Raw genomic sequence first — 27,930 nt, 5'->3', positions numbered from 1 at the left:
TCTGCTATCCAAGAGTACCATACCTAACAAATAGCTCACACAAAACTGTGAAAGCTGTTCAGACAGGGGGGAAATATAAACTCCTGATTCCACTGAAAGTGGAAGTGAGAACAAATCCATATATACCATTAGATAAAAAAGACTCTTCTTATCTATCCAAAAATGAGCAAAGGAAGCAGCGGCTGCTGTTGAATTTTACATCTTCTACATCAACTGCTGTTATTTAACATCTCTTTCAGGCTTAGAAATGCTTTTCAGAACATCTGGCCAAACTGTGTTGATATCCTTAAGAATGGACACATACAGTCTCTACAATGCAAGTTAGAATTTTTTGTCAGCGCAATAATTTATTTTGTAGACAAAACCCAGATAAACTATTTTGACCAAAATAAGGAGTCACATCTGAGTCAGCAGTGCCCTGGCAGCCAGGATGGACAACCCTGTCCTAGGATGCATCAGGCATAGCATCATTAGCTGGGCAAAGGAGGGGATTGTCCCACTCTGCTCTGCACTGGGGCAGCCTCACCTCAAGTCCTGGGGGCAGTTCTGGTAAGACAGATATTAAACTATTAAAGAGCATCCAAAGGAGGCCAATAAAGATGATGAAGGGTCTAAAGGGGAACCCATATGAGAAGAGACTGAGGACGCTTGGTCTGTTCAGCTTGGAGATGAGAAGACTGAGAGGAGGAGACCTCATCATAATCTGCAACTTCCTCATGAGGGGAAGTGGAGGGGCAGACACTGATCTCTTCAAGTCTGGGACCAGTGACAGGACTCGAGGAAACAGTATGAAGTTGAGTCAGGGGAGGTTTAGGTTGGGTATCAGGAAAAAGTTCTTGCCCCAGAGGATGTTTGGGCACTGGAACAGGCTCCCTAGGGAAGTGGTCACTGCACCAGCCTGACAGAGTTCAAGAAGCACTTGGACAATTCTCTCAGGCACGTGGTGTGACCCTTGGAGATGTTCCTGTGCAGGGCCAGGAGCTGGACTTTGATGATCCTTGTGGGTATCTTCCAACCCAGGATATTGTATGATTCTGTGAACCAGCAAGGAACAAATTCAGAAATCCCCTCTGACTCCTCAGTCACTTTCCACGACAGCACAAGATATCACAAATTGAGCTTATAATACTCGAACAATCAGAAACTCCTAAAGCATACACTGTACAGCCAAAGCATAAATATTGCAATGTAGCATTGAAAAGAAAAAAATCTATCAAAAATTTTCACTGTGTTTGTACAATGACCATAATCAGTTGGGATGATCTGTCCTGACTACAGCAATCAGCCCTTCCAGATTTCTCTTACTGATCCCATCATTGATTCAAAGACAACAGTGAAAATAGGAGAGAGGCACTAAATTCATTAATTAGAGCTTTAGTTCAGCCATGAATCAGTTGAAATAAGTGTTATTAAGAATATTGCTACAAATATCAGCTATTTTTACAATATTGTACTATCTGCCAAAATGACTCCTAAATGAAGTCAAATTTCTGAAAATCTTGCCTAGTATTTATTATGCAAATTATGAACACACCGTTTATTTAGTTTACTCTATAGAAATTTCATTAAAAAAACAAAACAAACTCCAAAAATGCCTGAAAATCCAGGTTACAAGATCTTTTGATTTCAGCAAACAGAATTCACACTTGGGAAAGAGAAGCTGGCACAGTGAAACTGAAGTCCTGTGCATTACACACCAGTATTTCAATCACTGCATTGCTACAGGAATACTGGACTAACTGGAAGTAAATCACGCATTGCACAGCTGCTCTAAGTATTTGTATCTTCAGGATAATAAATACACCCAAAACAATACTGTACCTAAAGAACTGCCTTCCATTTCCACAGATGATTGTGAGAGGTACCCTTAATTTCATGCAGTTTTTCAGAACTCATGTTTCCCTGTGCACTTCAGAGCATTGCCAAAAAGGAAGACCTCAAGAATCAAAACAAGTTAAAATTTTCTGAGCTGCATCTTATCAGGAATCCTAAAGAATCAGACACACTTCTTACTCATCGACATTCAAGGATCTTCTCTGTCAAGTAGAAAATCATTGTAAGCCATTATCATGCTGCTTCAAGTTCACATTAAAATTGTTTCACAAACAAATCTGTCAGAAGCAGATCTCATCAATTTAAGGAAGCTGTTCTACCCCCCATCAGCCTGCTACAAAAACTCTGCCCACCTCTCTTCCCTAATTCTTTGTGCCAGCACGGCACTTGATGCTGTTACACAATGGATAGCATCAGTCACTCCTAATTTAATTCAGATCAGTTTCCAAATCCAATCTATCATGGAGCTGACTAAATACTCTTGACAGGACATGGAAAAACATGTCCTGAGATGGGGAATAACAAGCAGGAGAATAGGATAATACTGAATCTTTCAGCACCACTAGCCTTTTATATAGCAATATCTATTGTGAAACAGTAACCTGGAACATGTTCTCCAGAAGGGTTGTGAAACCTTCACCCTCAGAGATCCTCAAAACCCAACTGAAAGTGGCCCTGAGGAGTTTCATTCATCTTTAATGCTCATTCTGATGTGACCCAGAAGAGTTCCAGAAGTTTCTCTCCTGCCCACCTGCGTAACCTTGTGATTCTAGTTTGACTGCCCTGCTCAGCCTGAGAGCCTGGTGCTTTCCTCTGGAGTCTCCAACAGGGCAACAATAACTTCTGACAGAAACAGACTTGTGAGGTAAGCATGTCTCACTAACTGAATCCTCAATAGGGTTTGAGTGCAGATAGTTTACAAGCTATTTATTAATATGATGGGCACTTAAAAATGTTAAAAATGAGCTGAAAAGCATAGGAATTTTTCAAGAATTCTTTAACCACACTTTAATCTGAAACCATTTTCTTTACTAATTGCTGCACAATAGGATGTACTCATATCTAGCAGAAGAGTTCTATCTACCATACTAAGATAAATTGTTACCTCATCTGTATGTTTCTGGTTGTGAGCCCAGATTTACACCAGTAAAACAGGAAGATCAGTGTTAATGCTCCTGCAATGTTTATGAAAATGCAATGTTTCACCTAAAGTTCCTACCCTACAACTATTGCAATTTATTAAATTAAATGAATTTTATTCTGTGAAAAAGCATTTTCTAAATTAGCAAACAGACATTAACAAAAAGCCATGCTAATTTTAAGAGTATTTGTAAAAGTTATTTAAACTACATAAATGATCACTATTTATTTATAAGAAATAATATATTATTATTAATAATATATTGCATGTGCAGAAGACTGACTTATGATCTCTAGTTAATATACCAACTTAGGAACCATAAACCACAGCTTATAACAGATAATACACACATAAAATCATTGCAACAACAGGGCTGAAGGAAATCAATCAATAACATATTCATTAATAAAATAACCAGCCCTCCCGATTTTCCTTTCTGCCTCCTTCCCTTAACTTCTCTGTGCAGCATTGTGAAATATAGTTTCAAGCAGACATTTCTATGCCCAGACTGTTCTCAAAAGTGTTTCTCTATATGATAGCCTTTTAACTCTGCTGCATCCATCGCACACACATTTGAAGTTACATCAGTGGGGAGGGTGAAACACTGCACAAAGTTTTGATGCTGCCTGCTACGGCAAAGGCTGGCTTCACACACTTTGGATCACACACATAATTCTGGCCAATGCAGGATGCCAATGTCTATATTTCCATATTGCTTTTCTAACTTTTTATTTTTTAATTAATTTCTGAGTTAATCCCCTCTTTCTTTATGATGACTTATTGATAAATTATTCATACCAGTAATTCTAAACAGTTTGTGGGCAGGGAAGGGACAGTTCTCTGAATGTCAAAAACACATTCTTTCCAGCATCCTCTCCGTCCTTTTCCCCTATATTTTGTCCCTGGTTTGTCCTTCCTGACACTGCACCTGTGTAAAAGAACTGGCATCACAGAGTTAACTTAAGGCTCCATACCTAGATCCAGTACCACCCTGAGCTATTGGGAACATTTAGGCTCACCCATAGCAGCCAAGCCTCAACAGTTACACAGACTAAAAGTCTCACTCATGTCTCAAGAAGAACATGTTATACTCATAGGACAGCAGAAATAAAATTTTGGTTTTTGAAAAATTATCTTTCCTTAGAGCACAAATTGGGGCTTGAGGATTTATTTACTTCTTGATTCTTTTTCTGCGCAAATATTTCATCACTTTCTGTTATCTGCATATTGTAGATTTGTTTTGATCCATGTATCTATTTATTACCTATTCAATTTTCCATTTCAAGTCACCCTGATTTTATTCACTGTCTCCTTACATTTAGAAATTCATGTCTGAAACACTGAATTCATCACTGAAACATGTTTTCAATCATGGCTTTGCATATGACATCTGTTACTGCACATAAACACTTTCAGAAGTACACAGGAACTATCTAGTGCTATTTTACTGATACATTAAACAGACAGTTTTGCTAGTTTGAAACTCTCCCCAATGCATTACGCCTCCCAACCATGTCACTTTCTCGTTGCTGTAAATTAGTTCTACTTCACCTTGAATTAGTGTGCTATCAATTTGATGGTAGACTGGAGCTGACATTGAGTACTGACATTGCATAAAGCCTTACAAAATGTTTCTCACAACACATTGACTATCTGCCATTAGCAACTCTATCCTCAACATTTTGCTTATCAAAAAATTACACCATAAAATCATTATTATAACAAGTTCTTAAATTACATCTATTGGAAGCTTATTAACTGCTAGAAAGGACAACATTAATAAAAAAATTATTCATTTGTTTTGGTGTTCTGGGCTTTTTCAAGTAACACAGACCCTGTGTATTCCTCAGTTTTTCTGCTGAACAATAACACATCAATTCCCTTGGGAGGATGCTTTAAATCAACAATAACAAGACACACAAAAAACCCCAAAAACTTGCAGACAGAGAACACTATTTATGTGGGCAAGCATTTGCAACACTATTACACTCTAATTTTTGTGTTCCTTTTTGACAGGTTTTGACTATACATGTTTTTCATTAGCTGGACCTCCAAGGTTTTGTGGTTCAAGTCACAACTGCACTTAAACAGACTTAAAAATTTAGATTTAAAAACTGAAGATTTAAAAACTGAAGACCGGATTATGACTCTGTTATATCCAAAGACAGATTTTACAACAGTGTGGGTTTGTTTTTGTCACACAATTCGTCTGCTGGATTCTGAAGGGCTGCAAGCCAAGTCATGGCAACATTTAAAACAAAAGACATGATTTCAAACATTCTATGTATAAACCACTTCATCCACTCAACATCACCTCTGCTTTATTGTGAATTGAATTCTAAATTCAATTCTAAACTTCTGTATCTCCTTGGCAAACAACTACTGCCAGAACTACAGCTGGAATAGCCTTTGTGGGTCATGTTAAATTCCTTAGGCTAAAGAGGCGCCATTAAAAAGGAAGTTGATTAAGAGCAACTTGCACAGGATGCGAAAGACAGGACTGCAAAACCCAGGAAACAACTGGTAGCCACTTATAAGCATCTGAGAAAAGTCTCTACTCCATGTGCCTGGATCATGGCAAGAACTACACCAGATGAAGTCATGAGAAAAACACAAAGAGACAACACGGTGGTAGGAGAAAACTGTCCCACCTTATTCCTTGGAGAACTGGAAAGTGATTGCCAGCAGTGCAGTAGCTTAATGTTTAAAAGGAAATACCACCAATTTCAATGAAAGCATCTCTGATAGGTTTATGAGAGAGGATTCTAAATGTCCTTCCAAGAGGGTTTCTCAATACCTTTTCTTCAAAAATTACTCTGAAGCTAACTTCATAAATGTGTAAAATTTCAACATTTCTTAAAACTGCAGAATGGCAAAGTTCCTTCTGCATCTATAATTTGACATCTCCACACAGGTTCACTATAAAAAGACAGCATAAAAGCTGGGTCACAGACTACCTATGGGATTGTTCATTCAGAGGTCCTAGCAGCTGCTGTTTTGTCTTGGCATATTTACCTGCTTTTGTTGCCAAAATCAAGTGGATTAAAACAAAATTGAAGCATGCCAGTGGAGGATTGCCTATACAAACTCATACATATCCACACATCATTCATACACAATTAAACCCATTGTGGACTTTGTGTAATAGATATTAACTCAAATGTATGCTGATAGCTTCCTTTTCAAAGCCTTAAAACAAAAATTCTCATTAGCTGTGTAAACAAGATCCATGTGATCAGTCAGCTTTTTCTCCTAAACACTTCAAAAAACTCAATTAACTCTAAAATGTAGGTTTTTAATAACATCTCATTATTTTAGTAAGTTTAGCTGTTATAAATGTGATAAAAGATAATTAATTTTACTGTCAGCAGGAAAAACAAAGAACATGGATAAGTTTCAAGTGAAGTTCACAAAAACAGGAAAAAGGAAATAACCACACCACTGGTCTCATTCATGGATTATACTAAACATGACAGGCAGATATCTATTACTCTATGAAGATTGATTCCTTTCCATTTTCTAACAGGACATGAATGAAATTGTTTTGAACAGTTGACAGCTTTTAATAAAAGACACCACACGTATTTCTGGATTTGTTTTTTGGACCTAATATTTCATCCTATTTTAAGCCCACAGCAAAAATCATACTATTTGGTTTTTCCTTTTTACTAATTACAGAAAAAAGATTAAGACAATCAACCAGAAAAAAATCAACTTATTGCTTTAGAAAATCAATGTATTTAATTGCTTAAGAAAATCAAACACAGAATCGAATTTGCCACAATGAGTCATATCAGCAGCTATTCAAAGAACATTTGACTGCATAAAAACTATTCACAACTTCTTAGAACCTATTTAGTATTAACCTAATTTTCATTAGTTAATTTCTCCCATTCCAAACATACCACGTTGACCTATTCTGACCTCTTTGGTTTTCTACAAGTCTTTACCTGGCTACTGCAGATACTGTAGCATAGATACTACAGCATAATAAAATATGTTGCATATAGATATTTACATCTAACTCTTTCCTAGAAAGAGTTAGAAAATCAAAGGAAGTCTTTTCCCTTTATTGTATTGTTTTGCTCTTTAGAATTAATCTGAGGGAGGAAAAAAAGGTTGACTTATGGCAGAGAGTTTTGCCATACATTCACTGTGCATTAGATCACAAGTGAATAAATAATGAAATTAATTTTCAGGGTTTAATCAAGATGAAAAATAATGTTGTTCCTAAAGATACAGGCTATAAATGTTACTGAGTAGTTCTCTGCTCTACTGCAAATTTCTTGCTCAGTTTTGGCTTCCTAAGCCATTAATGTGCCAACATTACTTTCTCTTCCCATCCTTTACTTGTTTTCTTCATGTTGGCTGTAAAATTCTGGAGGCAGGATGCTGCCCCTCAGTGCATGTTTGTACAGCATCCAGCATAAAAAGCCATGATCTCAAATGGACTCTTTGAGCCCTAACTGAAGACAAGCCATTTCACAAGCCTGTTTTCAAAGATATCTGACATGAAAAAAGCATAGTGAGCAAAAAAGTACAGAAAGGCAAGGTGCATTGGAATTTTAGTTTGGGAGCACTTTTTTAATTTGCATTGCCCTAATACTATTTTCTAGCCTAAATTAAGTTTGAATTCCAAAGATAGGAGACTCTGAGGAACTCTCAATAGAAGACATTTCCTCTGCTTTCTGGAATATACTTCTACAAAGAGGATTAATGCAAGTACTCAAGCTATTATTTCTGTTTCTAAGGCAGCACGACAGCACAGGGGTATGAGAATCCATAAGCTCCAAATTTATCCCCAGCACAAAAAGTCAAAATAAGACATGTATATGGGCCTTAAGGATCTTATATAGTCTGCCTATTTTTCCAAGTCTTTTGATAAAATTTGATTTTTTCATAGAGTGGAAGAAATATTAGAAAGCGTCAATCAACGAGTCTGTTTGCATTATGCAGTAATAAGCTGACCCACTATAAATTTCTCTAATGATTTTAAATCTTTAAATTTTATATTAATTTTGGCTTTAAAATACATCCTTTTCTTTTTGAAATCTGAAAACATTGCAAATTAACTTTTATTGTCTTCTTGAATTGTGGAATCCAATGCATGTGAGTTGCTATATATAAACATCCACTATGTTGCAGTAACTGACCTTTGGCCCACTCTTAGTGTCCTTCAGTGCTGAGGGAGAATTCACTAGATTAAGTCATTAATCATAACCAATAGCTCTGAGGACAGATCTCTCCTACAACCAAGTACCAGTGTTGCATGTGATGGTCAGAGGATACAGACTATTACTACCCAAAGGGACAAAGTTACTACTGGGAATGTTTTAGATGTCATTAGCTCAGCACATCTAGTTTAAGGTGTTCTTCCACTACTGGTATTAATTTTCATGTTTTCTTAGCAGTGCTAATGGACTGGGGTTGGACAGGGCTTTTAAAGGCAGATTTTTAAGTCGTATTGTCTTAAAGATCTCATCCAACCACTCAAGAAGGATGAAGTTGCATAACACCTTTATGTAAGCAGTCCCTTACTACAAAAATTATGGGTAAGCATGCAAAAAAGCCTTACAGCACTTCAAATTTCCACTTTCACACAGGTTTTAGTCGTACTTTAAAAATTTTTCTGTACTAGAAAGTAGTATATAGATACTGTTACATACTTTAATTTTTCTGTACTAGAAAGTAGTATATAGATACTGTTACATACTTTCTTAAAAGAGCAGGGATAGCTGATTTTATACGCAGTTGCTGAAATTAAACATTGCAAGCTTTTAAAATTACTGAATTTTTAATGTCACACATGGTTTCACTGCGGTAAGATACAGAAGAACATTTCTGAAGAGCAACAGTATTGTGGTAGTATTTAGAACTCCTCGTACCTAACTACACAAATACTGACTATGCTCTCTGCCTTGAAACTTAAGCTCCTTCAAGTGTTAATGAAAACATTGTCTATAAATACATGAAAAATAAACGGGAAACAGACATAAGTTTAAATATCAGAGAAAAGCTATGTAATGACAGCTCACTGAATGCCAAAGATTAGCGCTTGTAACTTTCCTTCTTGTTCCTTCTTGTAACACACTGCCACAATTATTACTCCCATGGCTGCAAGCTGCCAACAGACTCTCAACAATACCTAAGAATAGACATCCAGGCATCACAGGAGCTTCATCTCTTCCACAGTGTGTAAACAACATTTCTCACATTAAGCTTTACATACATTAGGGACAATTGCTCCACAAAGCAAAGAGAGAACAAATGAAAAGTGATGATCAGATATAGAACGGCTGACGTTAGAATGAGCCAGCTGTAACTGATGGCAGGAAATAATGACGATGTCAGTAACAGCTGCTCACAACATGAGGGGATGTTTTGTCACACTGTATGTTCTAGACAACAACAGCCCCCCAAAAAACACTACAGCAGATGGACGTTTCTGCATTCATTACCACCAGAGGCTTTCCACAGTGACTCTTCTGCTTCGCTATCTTTCTGCCAACCAGATTCCCTTATTCAACAGACCTAACAGGGGCTTGTCTCTTTCATTTTTGGTATCTGCACTCAGCATATACAAAGTAACTTCCCCCTACTATGTTATATGCTTTTCTCTAGATCTCACTGACAGGAGTTATGGGGCAGGGAAGGGATGGTGTTAATAACTACTTTATGCAGATCTGATGCTCCTTAAAATAAATTATTCTTGGCTGTAAAATATGTATTTGCCTGCAATAATTTGATGCTACAAAAAGGACAGTAATCACAAAAATCACTTAGTCGTCTACAGAAGAAAAAAAAAAAAAAAGGTATTCTTGTTTAAAGGAGAAACCAGAATTCAAATTAGGACAACTGAGGTTTAGCAAACTAGACTTAACTAACACTGTCAATCCACTCTTACTGTTCTTCCCGTGGTTGCCACTCTGACTGCAGTCACTGCATTTTCAGTGACATCCATGGCACACTCTGGAAACATGATTACTAAAACTGAAGTCAGATTCTAATATAATCTTACATCATTTGCAGTCTCACATTGGACCTTCTTCCCCACCAGTCTGCAGGGGCAACAGTATTTTCCACCAAAAAAAAAAATTAAAATACAAATAGAGGAACCACTGTGACCTCCAAGACATAAAACAGCAAATCAAAATCCAGTTGCAGCTTTGACATTGTTAATTAATGGGGGAAGGCTGCTGCTATAGAAAGCAGGAAAAACAAAAAGAGAAAAGAGGGGGAAGGGGGAAAAGGAAAAGTCCAAAGAAAACCCCTGACTCTTGAATGTCAAAGTATTTTGGTTGACTGAAAACCAGAGCAAAAACATGTCTTCAGGAAAGAAATGGAAAAGAAACATACAAAATTTATCCTTCCACCATTTCACTTATTTGATTGGTTTAAGAGTTTTGCACTTTTGATACACACAACTCACTCCCAACAGGTTTGTGAAAGTCAAATTCCAAAGAAGGCAGAATAAGTAAAGCAGCAAAGAAATGGCCTATTCTGTTGCTGAACATTTAAATGCATCAATATATTACCTAAACCCACTTTTCTTACTTTGTTCAATAATTTTTAGAGAAAATAGGTAATGTAAGGCTGTTTTTTATCAGATTTGTTAAGTAGAAAAATTGTATACTGAATTTGAGCAGAGGTGCTATAACTAAAAATGCGCTCAATTAAATAGGGTTAATTTAAAATAGCTTTTGGTAGGCTAAAGATATGTACACCACAAAGATACGTACACTTTGCATTTGTTTTAAACCACTCAGCCAGTCTAAACATCAGTCTAATTCCACTGTTATCTGTGCTGCCTTTCCTCCCACTAATCCTATCTGTGTAACCATCCTCTATCCTGGGTTAATTTTCTGTCACTTTAGTGAGCTTAATTAGCCAGTCCAGGAATCATTGTGATGCACTTCAGGCACATATTGCCTGGGGTGAGATAGTACCTTTTATTGGCAACTGAATTTTTGACCAGTTCTCACAGAACTTTCATAAGTATCCTACTCCTTCTAAACTGCAGAGCTGTCAACTTCCTGGGCTTGTTATGTTGTTTGAAACACATTGAAACACTCAATTGTCACATTCTCTTCCACTAAATTTCACAGTGGAGGAACTGGAAAAAAAAAATGAAAACAAGGAGAAAGAAATCTATCCTCTTTCACCCTCCAGAAACATCAAAGATCGTGTACATATATTTAAAAAATATTCCTTTTCCCCTTTTTGTGTCATGTTTGATTTCAGCTCTGCTAAACGTACTGATCCTATTTCAAATCAAACTCAATTTAAAACTGCATGCACATTATACTAATGTTATGAAATTATGTAAATGCAGAAAAACATACACTCATTAAACTTCCAGAATAGTTTGTCACCCTGAACATATCCTGCTAATTTAATACCCAAAATTTATTTAAAATATTAACTTTGCTGAAGGAAATGACTGAACAAATTTAAAGTTTAACAAACAGCCAGCCCAATCTATGACAACACTATACATATACAAGGCATTATTGTTACAAAACATTCCATTCTGGCACAGCCAGATTGGAGAAATTAGGCAGAAGAACTCTGGACAGGCTTCTTTAGGAAAATAAGCCTGATTGCCCCAATATCACAATTTTAGTTTACACAGTGACAACATTTTTCTAAAAGAGCTCTATTACAGTTGGCTTATCATGGCAAAAATGTTGTCAATAGCTTTGACAGACAGGAATTTTGCAGTGAGGTCATAGGCTTAGTTTGGATCTCCCCTTGTCTGATTAGACAGAGAGTATTTTACCGCGACTGGCTCTAGCCACTGATGGATTTTCATTCCCAAATACCTGTCATCACCATCACTGATGCATTCAGGAAGAGCGAGGCTGCAGCCGAACAGCATGATGTGCTGATAGCAGTTGAGACGATTGAGGTAACTGAAGAACTTCAGGAACTTTTCCATTTCAATACTCTTGACAATGGAGAGAACTGAAGTGACAGTGGTGTAGTTATATGGCAGCATTTGGCACTGGCTGTTGGTGATATTTCTGCAGGCACCTGTGATATCAAAACAGTATATTCAGAACAACAGTATGACCACTGAAGAGCACGTATTGAACTGAACAGTTAGTATATATAATATATAAACAATGCTGGTATCTCACAGGTAAGATTACATTCCATAATGCTATTATAATACAGTCAAAAAATAAGAAAAAAAATACACCAGAGAAGCTTAGCTTAGAAAACCAAATAAGCTTTTAGCTATTTCTACAATCCTCAAACTTATTACAAAACTGGAATAGAAATAAAACAAATTTCTTTCTGACACAGCCTGGATACAATAAAATTCAATGGAAGCTGAGAATAGAAGTCACACAGAAAAAAATGGGTTCTGAAGCTGCTCTGCCTTTAGCATTAGCATAAAGCTTCTCTTTTCACTACCATTCTACTTTGATAAGTAGAAATTTTATCAAGTGAAATTTCATCAAAATTATTCATGGGATCATCAGGCATCTCCTGAGGCACAACTGCAAGACAGTCCCTGCCACAGCATGTGGCAAGAAGTAAAGTACTGACATTTTTTGCTGAGAACACATGCATGGACTGCTTCAGACCTTTTTAAAATTTATGCAGTCCTGACAGAGAAGGGCGCAGTTCCTTGGAGCTATCTGATCCTTTTGTGGTACTCACTGGCTGGACAGCAGAGCAATGAATTCAAAATTCATTGATAAGAAGAAGGAATTTTGTGGCAATTATATAATTTTTAAAAGAAAGAAGATAATAAATCCAGGACCTGTCCTTGAAACAGAATGATCACACAGAGAAAAATATAAATAGTCTCTATCCATCATTCTTATAGGATCCTTTCATGCACTGTAAGGCTGCAATTATGGGGATTATAAACTAGTTTTGGCAATACCTACAGGAAGGTAAGAAGAGCAGTGAATGGGAATAACAGCATGTGAAAACACTGTTGATCAGAACAGCATGGTCCCTAGTTATATGGGTCATTTCTGACATTCATCTGAATTAAGAGTTTTCTGTTTATCACCAGCAATTGCCAAATGGATTGAACTGGTTAAAAAGTGCTTTTTTCTACTCCAACAATTGCAGTGCAAGTGTACAGTTTTATGTTCAGTCCTGCTGAAACTAATTTAAACCACACATTTTCCCTTTCCCATTTTCCTCTTCAAATTGTTCCTACAGCCTGCATCTGCACAAAATACATTGAACTAGCAGGCTGAGCTGACTGGAAATAACCACGTACCTTCTCTCCCAAAAGACAAAGTTCATCATAGCCCCCCAAAAAAGCAACTAGAACTGCAGCTAAGCTTAATCACTCTTTTTAGTTTTAAAAAACTGAGCCATGCCTGTAATGATCATAAGGCCATAGTTCCTCACCCAGAAGGGATTGCTGCTTCCAGATCTATGAGGCCATGCAATGAACTAGCTCTACATATCAGCCTGCCTGCCTTTTCTCTCTTCTCTTGCACCACAATGTTGTTTTTTGGTGGGCACAAGGTGAAAGAAGAGGAAGAGGAGAAAAACAACTATTTCACTTGGATCAAATAATTTGATTGACCGGCTTTTTGGCAAAAAAAATTTTTTTTCCAAGAGAGGAGAAGGGGTGGGGCAGTGCAGTGACAGAAACTAGAGGTTAAGATCAGAACTGCAGAAAGACAAAACAAGAGTTAGTACAGTGAAATCTTGTGGCTGGAGGGTGATGTGATATGTTTTAACCATTGCAGTAACCATCAAGGCCACAAGATCCTTGTAAACCATTACCATTTATTGGCTAAATTTGCCTTTGACAGAAATGCTAATAGTACTTCATTATATATCAGGTGTTGTAATAAAAACTATCCCTTTCTTCAGACCTTGTTTTTCTTGTAGTGTTAAAATTTTTGAGTATGACACTCCTAATGATTTGATTTTAATAGTCTACTACCATAGAATTAGTTTCTTAAATTTCTTGAGATCTGTTATCCTGAACTTAAGTGTATTTTTCCAAGAGTCCAAAGAGTACCCAAATAGTGCTCTTCCTACCAGTTGAAATGGTGGGAATTTCCTCCAGAATTTATTTTATTTACAATTAAAATAAAATTTAGATACAATTTCTCTCACTTTACTCACTTTATTTCTCTGGATTTTGCTTCCTCTTACACAGTTTAGTGCAAAATCTGCCTGTTTTTATCAGCTTTCTCAGTACCAGGTGTAGGTGGCAATGGGGGTTCACAGGCTGGACTCTGTGGCCAGAGACCAGAGCTGCCCCATGGCAGACATGGACAGCTGCACCTGGCACCCAGCAGGTAACCACAGGACACAGCTGTGAGGGCAGCACTGCTGGGAGAGCCAAATTCTGCACTGGGACTGAGTGAGGAAAATGGAAGTGTGAGAAAGAATCCTGTAACACTGAGCTGAGAGAAGAAAGGGGAAAGGCTCTTCAGGTACCACAGCAGGAATTTCCTCTGCAGCTCATGGAAGGGAGCTGGGATGGAGCAGTTTTCCACTCTGCAGCTTGTGGAGGGCTCTGTGCCAGAGCAGGTGGCCATGCCCTGAAGGAACTGCAGCCTGTGAAGAAGGCTTATCCTGAGGAACTGCAACCCATCCAGAGGGCCCACACCAGATCTGCTCTGGAAGGACTGCAGACCATGAGGAGATCCAGCAGTGAAGCAGGGAAAACTGAGAGAAGGAAGAAGCAGCAGAGTGGAAGTCTTAGGGACTGATCACAACCCCATTCCTCATCCTCCTGTGCCACTCACAGCAGGCAGGAGGTAGAGGAGGTGGAAATGAAGGAGTGAAACAAAGCCTGTGAAAGAAGGGCAGGATGAGGGAAAGTGTTTTAGTTCTTATATTTTTTGTCACTATTCAGTTCCGGTTTTAATTGGCAGTCTTTCAAATAATTTTCCTGGGTCTGTTTTGCACCTGATAGCAATCCATAAGTGATCTCTCTGCCTTTCACTCAACCTAAGATATTTTTCATCGTTTCCTGCCTCCCACTGTCCTGTGGAGGGGACGGAGTAAGAGAGAAACGGGGTGGATATCTGGCAGCCCATAAAGAGAAATCCACCACAGCCTAATAGAAAATGTCCTTTCTTTCCAAATTCAAGTAGCATGAACATATAATCGAGAACACTTTTTGAGAGACAATTGAGAATTGAAACAATTCTACAAAGTTAGTTTCATTTAATGCATTGCTGTATTGTCTCTTTAAATACTTAGCTGGCCTAGATCCCACTTTGCCATGTCATATTTGGATAATTTTTAGGTGCTTCTCACTGCATGGAGGTGACCATGGCAGGGAAGATAAACTCCATGCCAACCAAGCATAACTTAAATAGAGACCTCAGAGTCATGTGGAAAAAATTCAGTGATGTGGGGAGAGAAAGGGAAATTATAGGTCACCTTTCTGTATGGAAGGCTAGACAGAAGCAAGGACAGGGACACATCAAAGATGGAGTAACAGATTTAGGTCATTTGGATAATTCCCACTACAGGTTAAAGTTCTCATGAGTCTCAGTGTCAGACTATATTGACTATATAAGAATATAAATCAAAGGAAAACTTTACATGGACAGAAAAACAAAATTAAACTGTGGAAGGAAATAGCTTAAAAAAATCTAGATTTCAATTTTTTTCAAGCCTGATCAACATCTCTGTATAATTTTTACTATTTCCTCCAGTCTAAAACTCTCAATCCCTCTAACAAGCACTCTGTTGGTTAATCTGCAGCTGTTGGTGTCAGGACATGGTTTGAGTCATGGTTAAAAGTCAATAAGGAAACATCACAGAGAGTTTTGCCATCCTACTCAAAATATACCAGTCAATGTAAGTCAGTCACAATTTTCTTTATACTTTCAGTTTGGATCCAGTTCACTTGGCTTTGTTTTTAAATCAGATAGTTAAAGATCCTTCTTTTGTTTTTTTTTTTTTATTTTTTTTTCTGCTTTCCTTTAGTATTTCCCCTTCAAGACTCCTAAAAATGCTTATCCTTTAGCCATCTGTCCTGAATTTGCCATCATAAATAGTGAGATAATGAAAGCATTTCATTTCTTTGACAATTTCAGCTCTTCAGTGCCTGAATGATTCTTCCCATCTATTGGAGACCCCTGCAGTCTCCCCCATCCCGAGTCTCTCTTATTCTGGACACAGTGGAAATTACTGTTTATAGAACATAACCTCCTGTGTGATTATATTTCCTTTTGTATTTTATCTTTACCTTCTCTTCACTTTCTGTATTGCAATATCAGCTTCATCCTATAATTTCTACAACCTTGTATTGTTAATGCAGCTCTTATTTTCAGATAGACCTTTTATATCCCTATTTGTATACTTTCTCCTCCACCCAAGATCTCAGAAATGATCCAACAATTATGACATATAACAAGTGCATATTACCTTTTCAATCATGACTGCAATTTACTCTTCAACACATCCCACCTTGCTTGTGATGCTTTGTTATTTTCTGCTACTTGGATTTCATCCAACTTTTCTGCACTTAATGGTTTATGGTCTAGGTAAGATTTTTGAAAATTATTTACATAAGAATTTTAAAAACACTTACAAGGGTGTAAGCTATTTAGATACATATAATTTCAGCCTATTTCAATCTATAGTGACTGGGGTGCATTTTTTGGACCAATGTCTTCATTCCAAAGAACCAATACACTTTTATGTCCCTTGAGCCTCTGTTTCTTTTTTTTTTTCCCTCATGGAATGCGGAAACACTTAGAACACAAATACTGCAAATGTACCTTTATCTAAATAAAAAATTAAACACTTGTTTTCATCAGACTGCCTTGTCATCCTACCAAAATTCAGTCTATCTAAATGAATCACACGTGTTTTACATGCAGTTAAAATTGCAGATACTAACGAAAGCATTACAAAGACTGTTCCTAACTTTATTTTCCTATACATTTTGTATCACTAACTGAATATTTGAGACTGCCATACCAAGATCTAACATCTTTCATTGTATATCCAAAATGAGACATGTAGCTCTGAAGGCATCTATCTCATTAGAAGTGCACTATTTTAGTAAGCATTACTTGGATGCCTCGAATCAGAAGGGAGACATTTGTGAAAAATTGCAGAACCTCTCTGTCAGACCATGGGTCATTAAGGGAATTCTTAAGTTTAGCACTGTTCTCAAGATTGTGATGGAATAAACTGCTTAAAACTCTTTAGATCCTCACATCTAGGGATAAAAGTTAGCCATAGACTATATGGACAATTTTTTTCATAATTTCAGAGCACCAGCAGACCCTATTCAAATCAACAGGGAAGGTACATGCCAAATGACTTTTTAAAAGCTATACTTCAGCTTATTTTGAATTTTAATCTTGAGGCTAGACAGCTTCTCTACTTAGAGCATCTTTTAAGCATGTGCTGAAGTGCTGTCTGAATAGGAATGAAGTTAGCATATGCTCAAGTGTTGTTCTAAATAGTTGCCTTCCCTTTTTAAAGATATCACTCTCTTGACATCTGTAGCTCCTTGAGATTTAATGTGAACCAAGACACACTGTCGCCATAACACTAGAAAAATAAAAATTTGCTAAAGAGACATCTGTAAATGAAGAAGGTTCCAAATTCTTCATGACAAGGAAAGCGGAGTGAAAGAAATTGAAGTAAACACAATGAATGAAGAAGAGCTGAACCCCTGATCTGTGGCTCCTGCTAGGATTCTCTTCAATTGCACATAGTCCTTCTGTATTTATTCAGGTACATTTGCACAAAATCAAAACAGTATTTTAAAATTCCACTCATACTGAGGCTTAAAAAGAAACATCATGTACAAAATACATGCCAACTGCTCTGATTAGTTCAAAACTTCTTCTAGAATAATAGACACGATGCATTTCTGCAATTATATTAAATAACTATTGAATGATAATTTCATAGGAGTAATTTCAATAATGAAGTTCTAGTCAGTAAGAAGCTTATAAAATACAAATCACATTGTTCAAAAGCATTTATTTCTTAAGGTTTCCTTACTGATGTATATCAGGCAACATGTTTCATTATCTTACAACTAAAGCACAGGTCCTCTGAGAGAACTAAATCATTCCTTATTGTATATTCACCTTCTAAAAATAGCATAAAAAGCTGTAGTTTCAAGATTAAAATTAATCTCTAATTTTTAAAGATGGCGACTCAGTGAAAAGTAAATTATTCAACAGCTATCTTTCTCTAAACTGATGCCAACCACTACCACACAGTTATTTGCCAAAAGAAATCAAGAGACCAGTGTTTTCTTTGTTGCTGTTTCCCATTTATACCTGCTCTCTGTTTAAAAAATCCACTAAAACAGTAAGGGGATGCTTTATCACTACCTAAATTTGTAACATCCACACAGAACAACAAACCCACTGGTGACAGAATCACCATTCCATGATACTTCTTGTTTCCTTTGCAACTGACAAACTATTTAGTTGTACCGTGGAAATACCTAAAAGCATCCATTAAGCATTGACAAAGTGAAGGAAAAGACAAATTAACTCCATACTCTGGTGTAAAAGCACAATATTATAAACAACTGCCAACAGCAAGGTCCCCATTTCTAATAGCCTCTCTTGACAAGAACAAAATTGTGGGGTTGACCAGTATTTCTCATTCAAGAGGGCTACCACAGCCAATTAACCTTTGGTAAATACTGTGTCTGTAGATAATACAAAAGCAGAAGTGTGTGCAAACAGCAATATCACCATTACCAAAATGTAAAAATGCTGAAGGGATGGAAAACAATGTAAAAGAAGCCCCTATTCTAGCTGTAAAAAAAAAAACATTTCTCATTTACTGGAACAGAGATCCTCTACAGTATACTGCAAAATGGAAACATGGATTATTAAGAAGCACTTACATAAAAGCACTAATAGCTTTTATTTTAAGTGATAATAAATGATATTAGGCATAAATGATTCTTTGGGAAATTATCAGAAGCAATTTACACATGAAATGTGTAATGTCTTAGTCCCTAAAGAAAGGCTTAAGAGGAGTGCATTTATACAGCCTTATTATAGCACAAAGACATAATCTGAATATAAGCAGTAGTAAGTTGCTTACATTTACATGTGCGTAGATATTTGACAAACTCCTTTCTCCTGATGGCTCAATAACAGTGATGGTAGCCTAAAGAGAGAAGCGAGGTACTTCTCGAGTAAGTCTCCAACAGAAGGCCATGACTTTTCTAAAGTCAACTGACACAACCAGAAAACCATTTCACAAGACAACTGAACTGATGCAATGGTACCATACTGCTTCCTTTCAACCATGTGTGCTTGCCATTTCCTTTGAAACGATTTCTGTGCCAAACCACCCAAGAGCTAACTTAGCCAGGGTTAGGGCTGAGTCAGCTCACTGAGCAAACAAATGCCATAAAAGCATGCAGCACTGTATGGTTCAGAGCAAAGGGAATGGGGACACTTTGTCAGTATCACCAACTTTTAAACGAAGCCCGTCTGACTCATAATAGTTTATGTGGGGAAAAGGAAAACAAACCACAGAATAGCAAATCCCAGTCATGGATCTGAAACACAAGTCAGGCACCAGGAGTAGCTGAGAACTGGTCTGCATTTAATTTCATTCAGCTAATGAATTATACAATTTGAAAGGAATTAGAGATCGTCAACTCCCCCTTGTGCTCCACAAGGTAGCAAAGGGAGAGGTGGTAAGGCTACTGACCACCTGCAGTGGAGAGAAAAACAATTCATTATCTCCCAGGTAGGGAGTGGATTACCCATGAGGGAAATACAACTCTTATTTTAGATCAGAGGTGAAGTGTTGTCATAATTATTCTTTTAAAGCAATCTGTACCAGCTGCTTTAGAGTGGAACACCACACCCAGTCTGCCTCAGACACTTCTTGCTCAGAGCAAGTCTTAAATTCTAACTCAGTTATTCTCTTGACCAAAGAATATTGCACAAGGCTGGACACTTCATCAAGTCACTTCATTTTTTGGAGCCCCACTTTTGTCAGCAAGTTACTTCCAGATGCTGCTCTTCTAGGCTGAAGCACATACTTTTTAATCCCTTGGGCAGGCACAGCTGAGAACAGGTAAACTCAAAACCCAAGGCTGAGGCTGAATATTTACCCCCCTGCAAGCCTGTGTTCCAGATCTGGTATTTTGATTAGTCATCTCCTAATTACAGAATTCTTTAGTGAAATTTGAGACATATTTCTAAGAGCCTGCCATTAAACAAAAGGCACATATTGAAATTAATTTTACACTTAGATTTATCATTACAGGCTACTTTCCATGGTACATTAAGTTGGACAGGATTTTGCTATTCTTCTGAAATATGTGCATGACTTTACCCCTCTTGATAGGGCTTTTTTAAAAAAAGGGGGATAAAAAATTGTAGCCTCCATTGGAACCAGGCAGGCATCCAGATGGTTTTGGTTGGGTTTTTTTGTGGGTTTTTCTAACATGTTTTCAATAAGTGAAAATGAATGCTAGTTTGATTGACAACTTTTAATTATGTACCAATACTGTTATGTTCAAAACAAAAAAGCCCACAGTGCTTTTCTAAAAGACTTAAAATAGTTTAGGTTATGAATAGGTCAGCACAAAAATAAGCTGTGTCTGAGCTGTCCAGCTCTTTCTGGTTAATTACCTTTCTAGGATGGCCACTCTTCAGATCTATTTAATAAGAAATTAGGTGCCTTTTTTCCAGTACATCTCACAGTGATAATTACACCAACCTCAGTTTCAGATAAAACTAACACAGCAAACCCCTCCCTGCAAAATCTGTCTAGAACCTAAGAGCACAATACAGCACCTCACACTTGAAAAGAAAGACACTGCAAGTACACACAAAATATGCTTTGCAACCTGCAGCTTCCCATGTGGAAATTCACTGGGGAGGATTTAGATCTGGGTGCCGATCTTCAAAGCCCTGGAAAACTAAGACTGATCAGTCTAATAAATTAATTGTTTTCCCTATGGGAAATTCTCACAACTATATTTTTCAGAGGAAAGTATGTGTTTGTTTTGTTATAGCATTGTCATTGTCTCTAAGATTGATTGTGTTAGCCAGAAATACTGCAGTCTAGATCTTCTCAATCTGATAGCCCATTTTGCAAAATATGTGTTGCAGGACATGAGATACAAGTTTCCTGGCCATTTCTTTAAACAACTGCTACTGACTCTCCTGTTTATAACACTGGAAGTTTCTTTTAAGCATTGCATTTTTAAAATATTCAGTGAAGGTCTAATTCCTTTTCTACCACTACAGTCATAATGCTTCTGTTTGCAGATAACCCTACCTGGCTACATTAATGCAGTTATTCTTTAATGTTCCAGTTTTTGCTGTGTGAACAAAGAAGAATTCTAAAAAACTTTCTCAGCCTGAACAATTAGAGGTCAAAAACAACCCTTTTTTTTAGTGTGCAAAAGGAAAATGTTTAAGAGCTTAATGTGATTAAGTTTCTTCCAGCTTTATGTCAGTTCAGGTTGTATTTAAATCTTTGGAACAGGATGCCTGCAAGTTGCTTGTGCAAACTGAGATTTTTAAATCCTTGTACTTCAACTGCTTTTTGCAGAATGGAAAGTCTATTTTGTTCTTTCAAATAAATCCACTAATAAATATCAATAGCTTCCCTCAATGCTCTCTCTTATAGCTCATTGTTTAATTGCCTGTTTCAGCTGGAGAGAAACGACAAATTTCCCCATGAAAATTAGGATTATCTTAAATATCAAAATGTTCATGTTCTACTCCCAATTTTTTTATACCCTAGAATCACAGAACTATTGGTAGAAAGAGTCCTTTGGAAGTATCCACCTAACTTTCTGCTCCAAGTGAGGTTGCTGCCAGCACACTGTCATCCCTGACTTTGAGTCTCGGAAACACCCAAGGAAAAGGATTCAATCAATCATAAAATCACATACTGCTACCAGATGTAAGGTGTACCTTTGGAAACAAAGTCATCAATCACAATGTAGAACAGAAAAAATATATTAACATCATCTTTTTGTTGAAATAGCCACACAAATACCTTTTAAATGGTTTCATATAACCTGATGGGTCTGAAACAAAAGCCAGTGCCTGCAACTCTCAAACAATCATCTTCAGATATGCCTTGCTTCATTGTTACCATCCTTGAAAGTTTCACTAAGCATGTGAAGTTTTGCTTAGCCTCTTGGTCAATTCATGATTCAGTCTGACAACAAACATCTGTTTGACATGCAAACAACAAAGTATAAAAAGCCATGATGAATGCAAAACAGGCATAAAGCTAAAAGTCTTCCATTCTTTCAAGTTTTAAAGGAACACACATCCAGAACGCCAGAAGCACGTCATTTAAACTCAAACAAAGCTGATTTTATTTCCAAAGCTGAGCAGAAGTGGGAATCTCTCACTCTAAATGAAACCACTGAAAGACCAAAGAGTAAAGATACATGGAACTTCAAGGAGGGTGTGTTAGTTATTCACAGAACTAACTGCAATATTAATCCTAACAAATATTTGAAGTCTATTAGATATCTTACATGGAACATTGCTTCATCAGACTGAATTTCAAGAGATGAACTACAAACAGAAGAACTGCATTAATGAGCCACAAATTTATTAAAGAGAATTGAAATCACAAGCTTAGCTAGAGGTAATGTATGACAATGTTAACAATATCATTACAATTTTCATACAAGCATCTGAAATTTTTGGCAAACTTGCAGTTACCTGACAACAGTAACACACCAGGTAATAAAAGCTAGCAAGCCTTTTTTCCCTTATAAGTATAAATGATAATGAAAAATTGTTCCATATATTAAATAATGGCTTTTAAGAATCCTTTGGATTTCAGCTAATATATTTCACACGTAAGAAACTTCAGTTTCCTTTTCAAGCTATGCTCATGTACTCATAAAAAACAACAATGGTAAAACTGATGAAAACCAGGTTCTCGATAATGAATTTTGTGAAAATCCACGTTTCTCTCAGCTTACTAATTTTGCCCTGTGAAATGCAAATACAATTTCAAATTTCTTCAAGGGAAGAAAATCAGAATTTTGATTCTTTTGACTAGTGAAAAAAAATTTTAAATGAGAATTGTATTGCCAAATGTTAAGGCAGCTTTTTTCACTGTCTTTAATTTTGAGGGAAAATTTTGGTATAAGTGAGGTAATGAAACAGACTGTACTGCTGGAAGAGAAAACACTCTCAAGCATGGACTCAAGCATCAACAAAATTAATGGTTACCGTATTAGTCTAATTATGCTTGCATTTGCATGGCAAAGATACATCTGAGTGGCTAAATTCCTGCCCTTATAATTAGTACACTGCTTATGTTATTCTGTGCCAATCTGAAAAGCCAAAACCATTTCCCATTCAAGAGAAAATAATGTTTTAACAACATCTTGAATTCTTTTTTATTTTTGAGGACAAGAATACCCTAAAAATCTACCATGGGCCCAGTGCTGCTGTTACTCCTTACACAACTGAGTCTACTCCAACTTGTATGAGTAATTAAACAAAAATTGAGCTAAAAGACAAAATGGTTTATTAGATCACTGCTGGAAATATTGGGGATTAGGGAGACTCAAACTTTTGGACTGACTTGGGATGCAGTTACTGAATACCTTAGCTTCAGCAGGAAAAATGTCTTTAGTATGAGCAGCATAAGGTTGAGATACAGAGACATGGAATTTCTTGTTTCTGCCCTACTCATGACAAATTATGTCCAGCTATCCCCATCCTGGTTTTCATATTGCTTCTTCCTACCAAACAGAAAGGTGAGCTAGACCCTCTGTAGCAGCTCTGGGAGAACACAAAATTCTTTGTAGTAGAATTCTAATAGTGGCAGAAACCCAAATACATAATAAGAAACGCTGTGTAGTGACAAAGAGATTTATTTAATTTATAAATTGAACATAGTTGAGTGATAAAAGAATTAGGGTAACATCAAGGCTGAGTGGAGGACTGCAAAGAAAGATGCATTAGAAAGGTGAAAAGACCCAAGATTCCTTGGATGCAAGCAAGCAAACATAAATCCTGTGCTTTTTGAAACTCCTGCGCTTTCTGAAACTTTTGAGACAGGGACTCGCTTTTACGAGAACACTTTTCCACTTTATTCCTTAAAGCAATCGTTTAGGGCTCGGAGGGCGTTCACCCTCCTCCGCACTAGGGCAAGTGACCGTGTTTCGCTCGCCGGGAGCGCCCGCTGCCCCGATCCTGCCCCTCTACAGCCCCGCTCCAGTCGCACTCCTGCCCCGTTCCAGGCCCTTCTCCAGCTCCGTTCCTGCCCCGCTCCTCTCCCACTCCTGTCCCGTTCCAGGCCCGCTCCTCTCCCACTCCTGCCCCGCTCCTGCCCGGCTCCGGCCGCGAGGGACTCGCGTTCGCGGCGCCCTCTGGCGGCGGCGGCGCGGGGCAGGAGCGCGGCCGGGCCCCAAGCGGCGGCCGGGCCGTGCTGAGGGGCGCGTCCGGCCCTCAGCGCCGCTCACCGACGGCCGGGCCGCGGGGATGCCCCCATGGATGGGCATGGCTGAGGATCAAACTTGGCCCTGTTACTTTTCACGTTAGGATCTGGCCACCGGTATAGCTCTCCACTGAAATTGCTTCTGTGAAATGGCAGAGGTGCTACGAGACTGTCTGCTAGGGGAGATCTACGGGAGACTTGGCACAAAGAAAAAGCAGTATTGAATATACATATGCAAATACACCAGTGAATGGAACAAAAAAAATCAGACACTAATACCTCCTGTCCCAGTGTATATTCCATTCATCTACAGGATGTTTTTCTACGAAGAAGGTCGGCCCTCGCTCTCTCTACTTCTATCTCCCCAGTCATCAGTGTTACAAAACAGGGAGTCATGCTTCATCTGAATCGAGTCTCCCGCTTTACTGCCTCAGTGCAGTCTGCTTTTATTTCAAAGAGAAAAAGTAGCAATATATTGTATTAATATTTCCTTGGGGAACCTTGTTTTATTCTTTTTAATAGTTACTATTTAAAATGTGGTCTTTTTTCTTTTAAGCATTGATTGACAGATGAGTAGAATATTACTACATATACTTCTAAACTCTATGAATAAACACTACAGAACCTATTGATTCACCTGACTCCCATCCTGATGGTTTTGCTATCAGAAAACTCTCCAGTGAGCCGTCCTCATGACTTGGGACCATGGTCCATGCCTCCAGAAAACATTTAGGTACAAAGTCACACAAACTCAAATACCTCAATAGGAAAAACATATTTCTTCACTTGCTTCCCAACAGAGAGGTAACACAGGATACATTTAACTCAGAAGCTGACCTTTGGTAAGGGTCACTATTATGTATTCAAGAAAAATTATAGTAATATTGGGCAAATATAAGGAACAACCACCTAGGACTATAACAACAACTTCTGGCAACAAAAAATCTTGAACCTTCAGAAGTCAGAAGTTTCCAATGGACTATTGTTTCTACGAGCCCCAACAGACCAACCCCTCACAAAGTTTCTCCAAGCATTTCCATACTTTCTGGTTTTCCCATCATCCCGTGGCAGTAAGTCCATGAGGTCTCTTTTTTTAGCTTACTGCCTGATAGGAAAAAAAAAGAAAAAAAAAAAAAAAAAGGCAACTCCTCATATAATGAAAAACACTTGAGTAACGGTTCTATTTCACCTAGACACTCAAAATGGTCTGACTATTCATCACAATGACTTACTAACAAGCCAGCTGTCTTCCAGAAGGAAACAGTGTCTTCCTTCTATTTAGTGCCTCCCCACAACTAAGTCTTTCCATGTCTCTACTGGTCCGATTGCCTGCTATTTGCCTTTTCCAATTCAACTGTTATCTTTCTTAAGTTACACAGAGTGGCAGGAATTTCTTTTTTGTTCTTGGTAGACATCATGATGAGGATTCTCATGGAGACAGAATGGTGACTGCAGCAAACCATCAGGTCCCCATTTTGGTGGCAACACTAGCTTAAAGTCCAGCATTGTATTTGATAGAGTTTGCATTGTTTCCCACCGTCCAGCATTTTTTCGTATCTACTGGCACAGTCATTTAAACATTTCATCAGCCACTGTTTCCACTATGAAACCTTTATGTGATTCCCAGCTATTCATTTTAGGGAGCTCAATCTGTATTATCAGAAATGTTATAACTTTACTATTTTCTGTTTTCCCTGATCAGAAAACACTGTCTGTAAGATTCCACCAGCAACCTTCTTCACTCTGGAGCCTAGCCATTCATTCTTAGTTCTCCTTCTGTCTTCTAACAAATGCATAGTCTGTGACAAGAGGTAAGATTTCTTGGTGAAGACTCTTGTTAACAGCATTTTGAAAAGCCAAGTATGTTTTATTAGCCAGCATTTTCACTGTCGCCTTCAAAGAACTTTCTAATAAATTTGTGAGGCATTGTATCATTCATTCCTATTTACCCACTAATCCATTCTTTGCCAGAATTTCTGCCAAAGTACTTCCTTCTTCTTTAAAGGCCTTCTTAAATCACTGATGTCATTTGTGCCAAATTTAACTCCCCTCCAGTTAGCAACTCAGCAATGTCTTACTTATGTTAGTTTCAAGACTTTACTGAATACCATATGGTCACAATATTTATAATTTCTCTTATTAATGTCTTTTACTGAAGCTCTGGTCCACCAGTAAAGCAAATCCAGCACTAGGAATACCGACCAAAAACTTAACAGCCACATATGAATGCCAGTCCAAACGTGTTCACAGAATTTTGTCTGGTTGGCATTGAACTGGCAGTCTCTATGTCATATGACATATCATTTATCTTTCATTGTACTGCAATAAAACGAGCATAAAGTCCAAGTTACACATGCTTACTAAATGAACAGAAATGCATTCACCTCTCCACATTTGAACCAGATGAAACTTGTACAGATAGATGATCTGCTGGTGTGCCCTGATGATGATGAAGCATCAGTCTGACACACATTTAGAGGTTAATTTCCTTACAAGATACGCTTAAAAAACTCAAACCTCCGTTTCACATGGGTTCAAAAGTGATTACGTCAATTCATGGGAGGACAAACGAGCGCTCACCAGGACTCACTGCATATCACTGGAATCTGCTACCACATAGCGTTCAAGGGTCTCAGCAGGCCAGCCCTAGCTTATTCTTCTTCAGGCATGTGATAATGCTCACAGCTGGATTCAGACACTAAGAAAGAGAAACATTTGATCTGCTACCACTAATCTGATGTGGTCTTTAAGTTTTACTTGTCCCAAAAAAAAAAACTTTTACTCCAACAGAATATTCCAGTTTCACTGCACCAAAATTCATTTATATCTCAGTCCTCCACATCAGAATACTAAAGAACTTCCTGTGAACATCAGACCATGTCCTATGTTACCTTAGGGATCTCTCCATGAAGAAAGCTTATTTGACAAAAAAGATCAAAGAGACTAAAGATGAAGTATACGGAGTTTATTTGCAAAGGCAAATTAAGAAAAAAAAACAAGAAAGGAAGTGAGTAGAAGACAGTGCTAGAAAGCCCCTGCTTTCTAGTTGTCCATGCCTTGGAGAGCCATGGGAACACACAGTTATTATGAGATCAAATTCTTCTGAATATTTAATTTATTTTTTTTTAATCTACACACAGAATTAAGACAATGTCCCCATGAATATAGATAAGAAAAACACTTGAAAGTGGAATCAAAGAGTGCAAGGTTATTGATTAGTAATGTACTATCTCTGGGTTTTGGTTTTTGTTACCACAGTTTGGAATGGGATTTTTTTGTTGTTGTGTTGGGGTTTTTTTAAGAAATCTGTAGTGTATCAAATTTGACTTTGAAAACTTTCTGTCCTTTTCTCTTTATGCAGAAAATACTACGCCACAATAGAATTCCAAGTAGTCACGCCTGCTGAATATACACGCAGTCATACTGCTGTTGGAATGATCTGCACTTACCAGAATAGAACACATACTTGGAAAGTGCTAGAAGTGCCTCTCTGTATAATACCAAAAAGATCAGAAATTCAAACCTAAGGCTGTCCTGAGTCACTGTAGTGCTGTCCCTGCATT

At 37.6% G+C, this 27,930-nt stretch overlaps 1 protein-coding gene across 2 annotated transcripts in view; it reads right to left on the bottom strand.

The window, feature by feature from the left end:
- The window catches only part of CORIN (corin, serine peptidase), a 119,859-nt gene that overhangs the window by 67,057 nt on the left and 24,872 nt on the right, over window positions 1–27,930 (bottom strand). For both annotated transcript variants that reach the window (XM_058803488.1, XM_058803489.1), the window contains exon 4: window positions 11,797–12,007. In XM_058803488.1, coding sequence (XP_058659471.1) covers window positions 11,797–12,007 — 211 coding nt within the window. The remainder of the gene's footprint in view (window positions 1–11,796; window positions 12,008–27,930) is intronic.

The sequence above is a fragment of the Ammospiza caudacuta genome, chromosome 4 (assembly GCF_027887145.1).
Source record: "Ammospiza caudacuta isolate bAmmCau1 chromosome 4, bAmmCau1.pri, whole genome shotgun sequence".
Taxonomy (NCBI): Eukaryota; Metazoa; Chordata; class Aves; order Passeriformes; family Passerellidae; genus Ammospiza; species Ammospiza caudacuta.
Note: the sequence above shows the minus strand (reverse complement) of the source record. Positions and strands in the feature narration are given on the sequence as shown.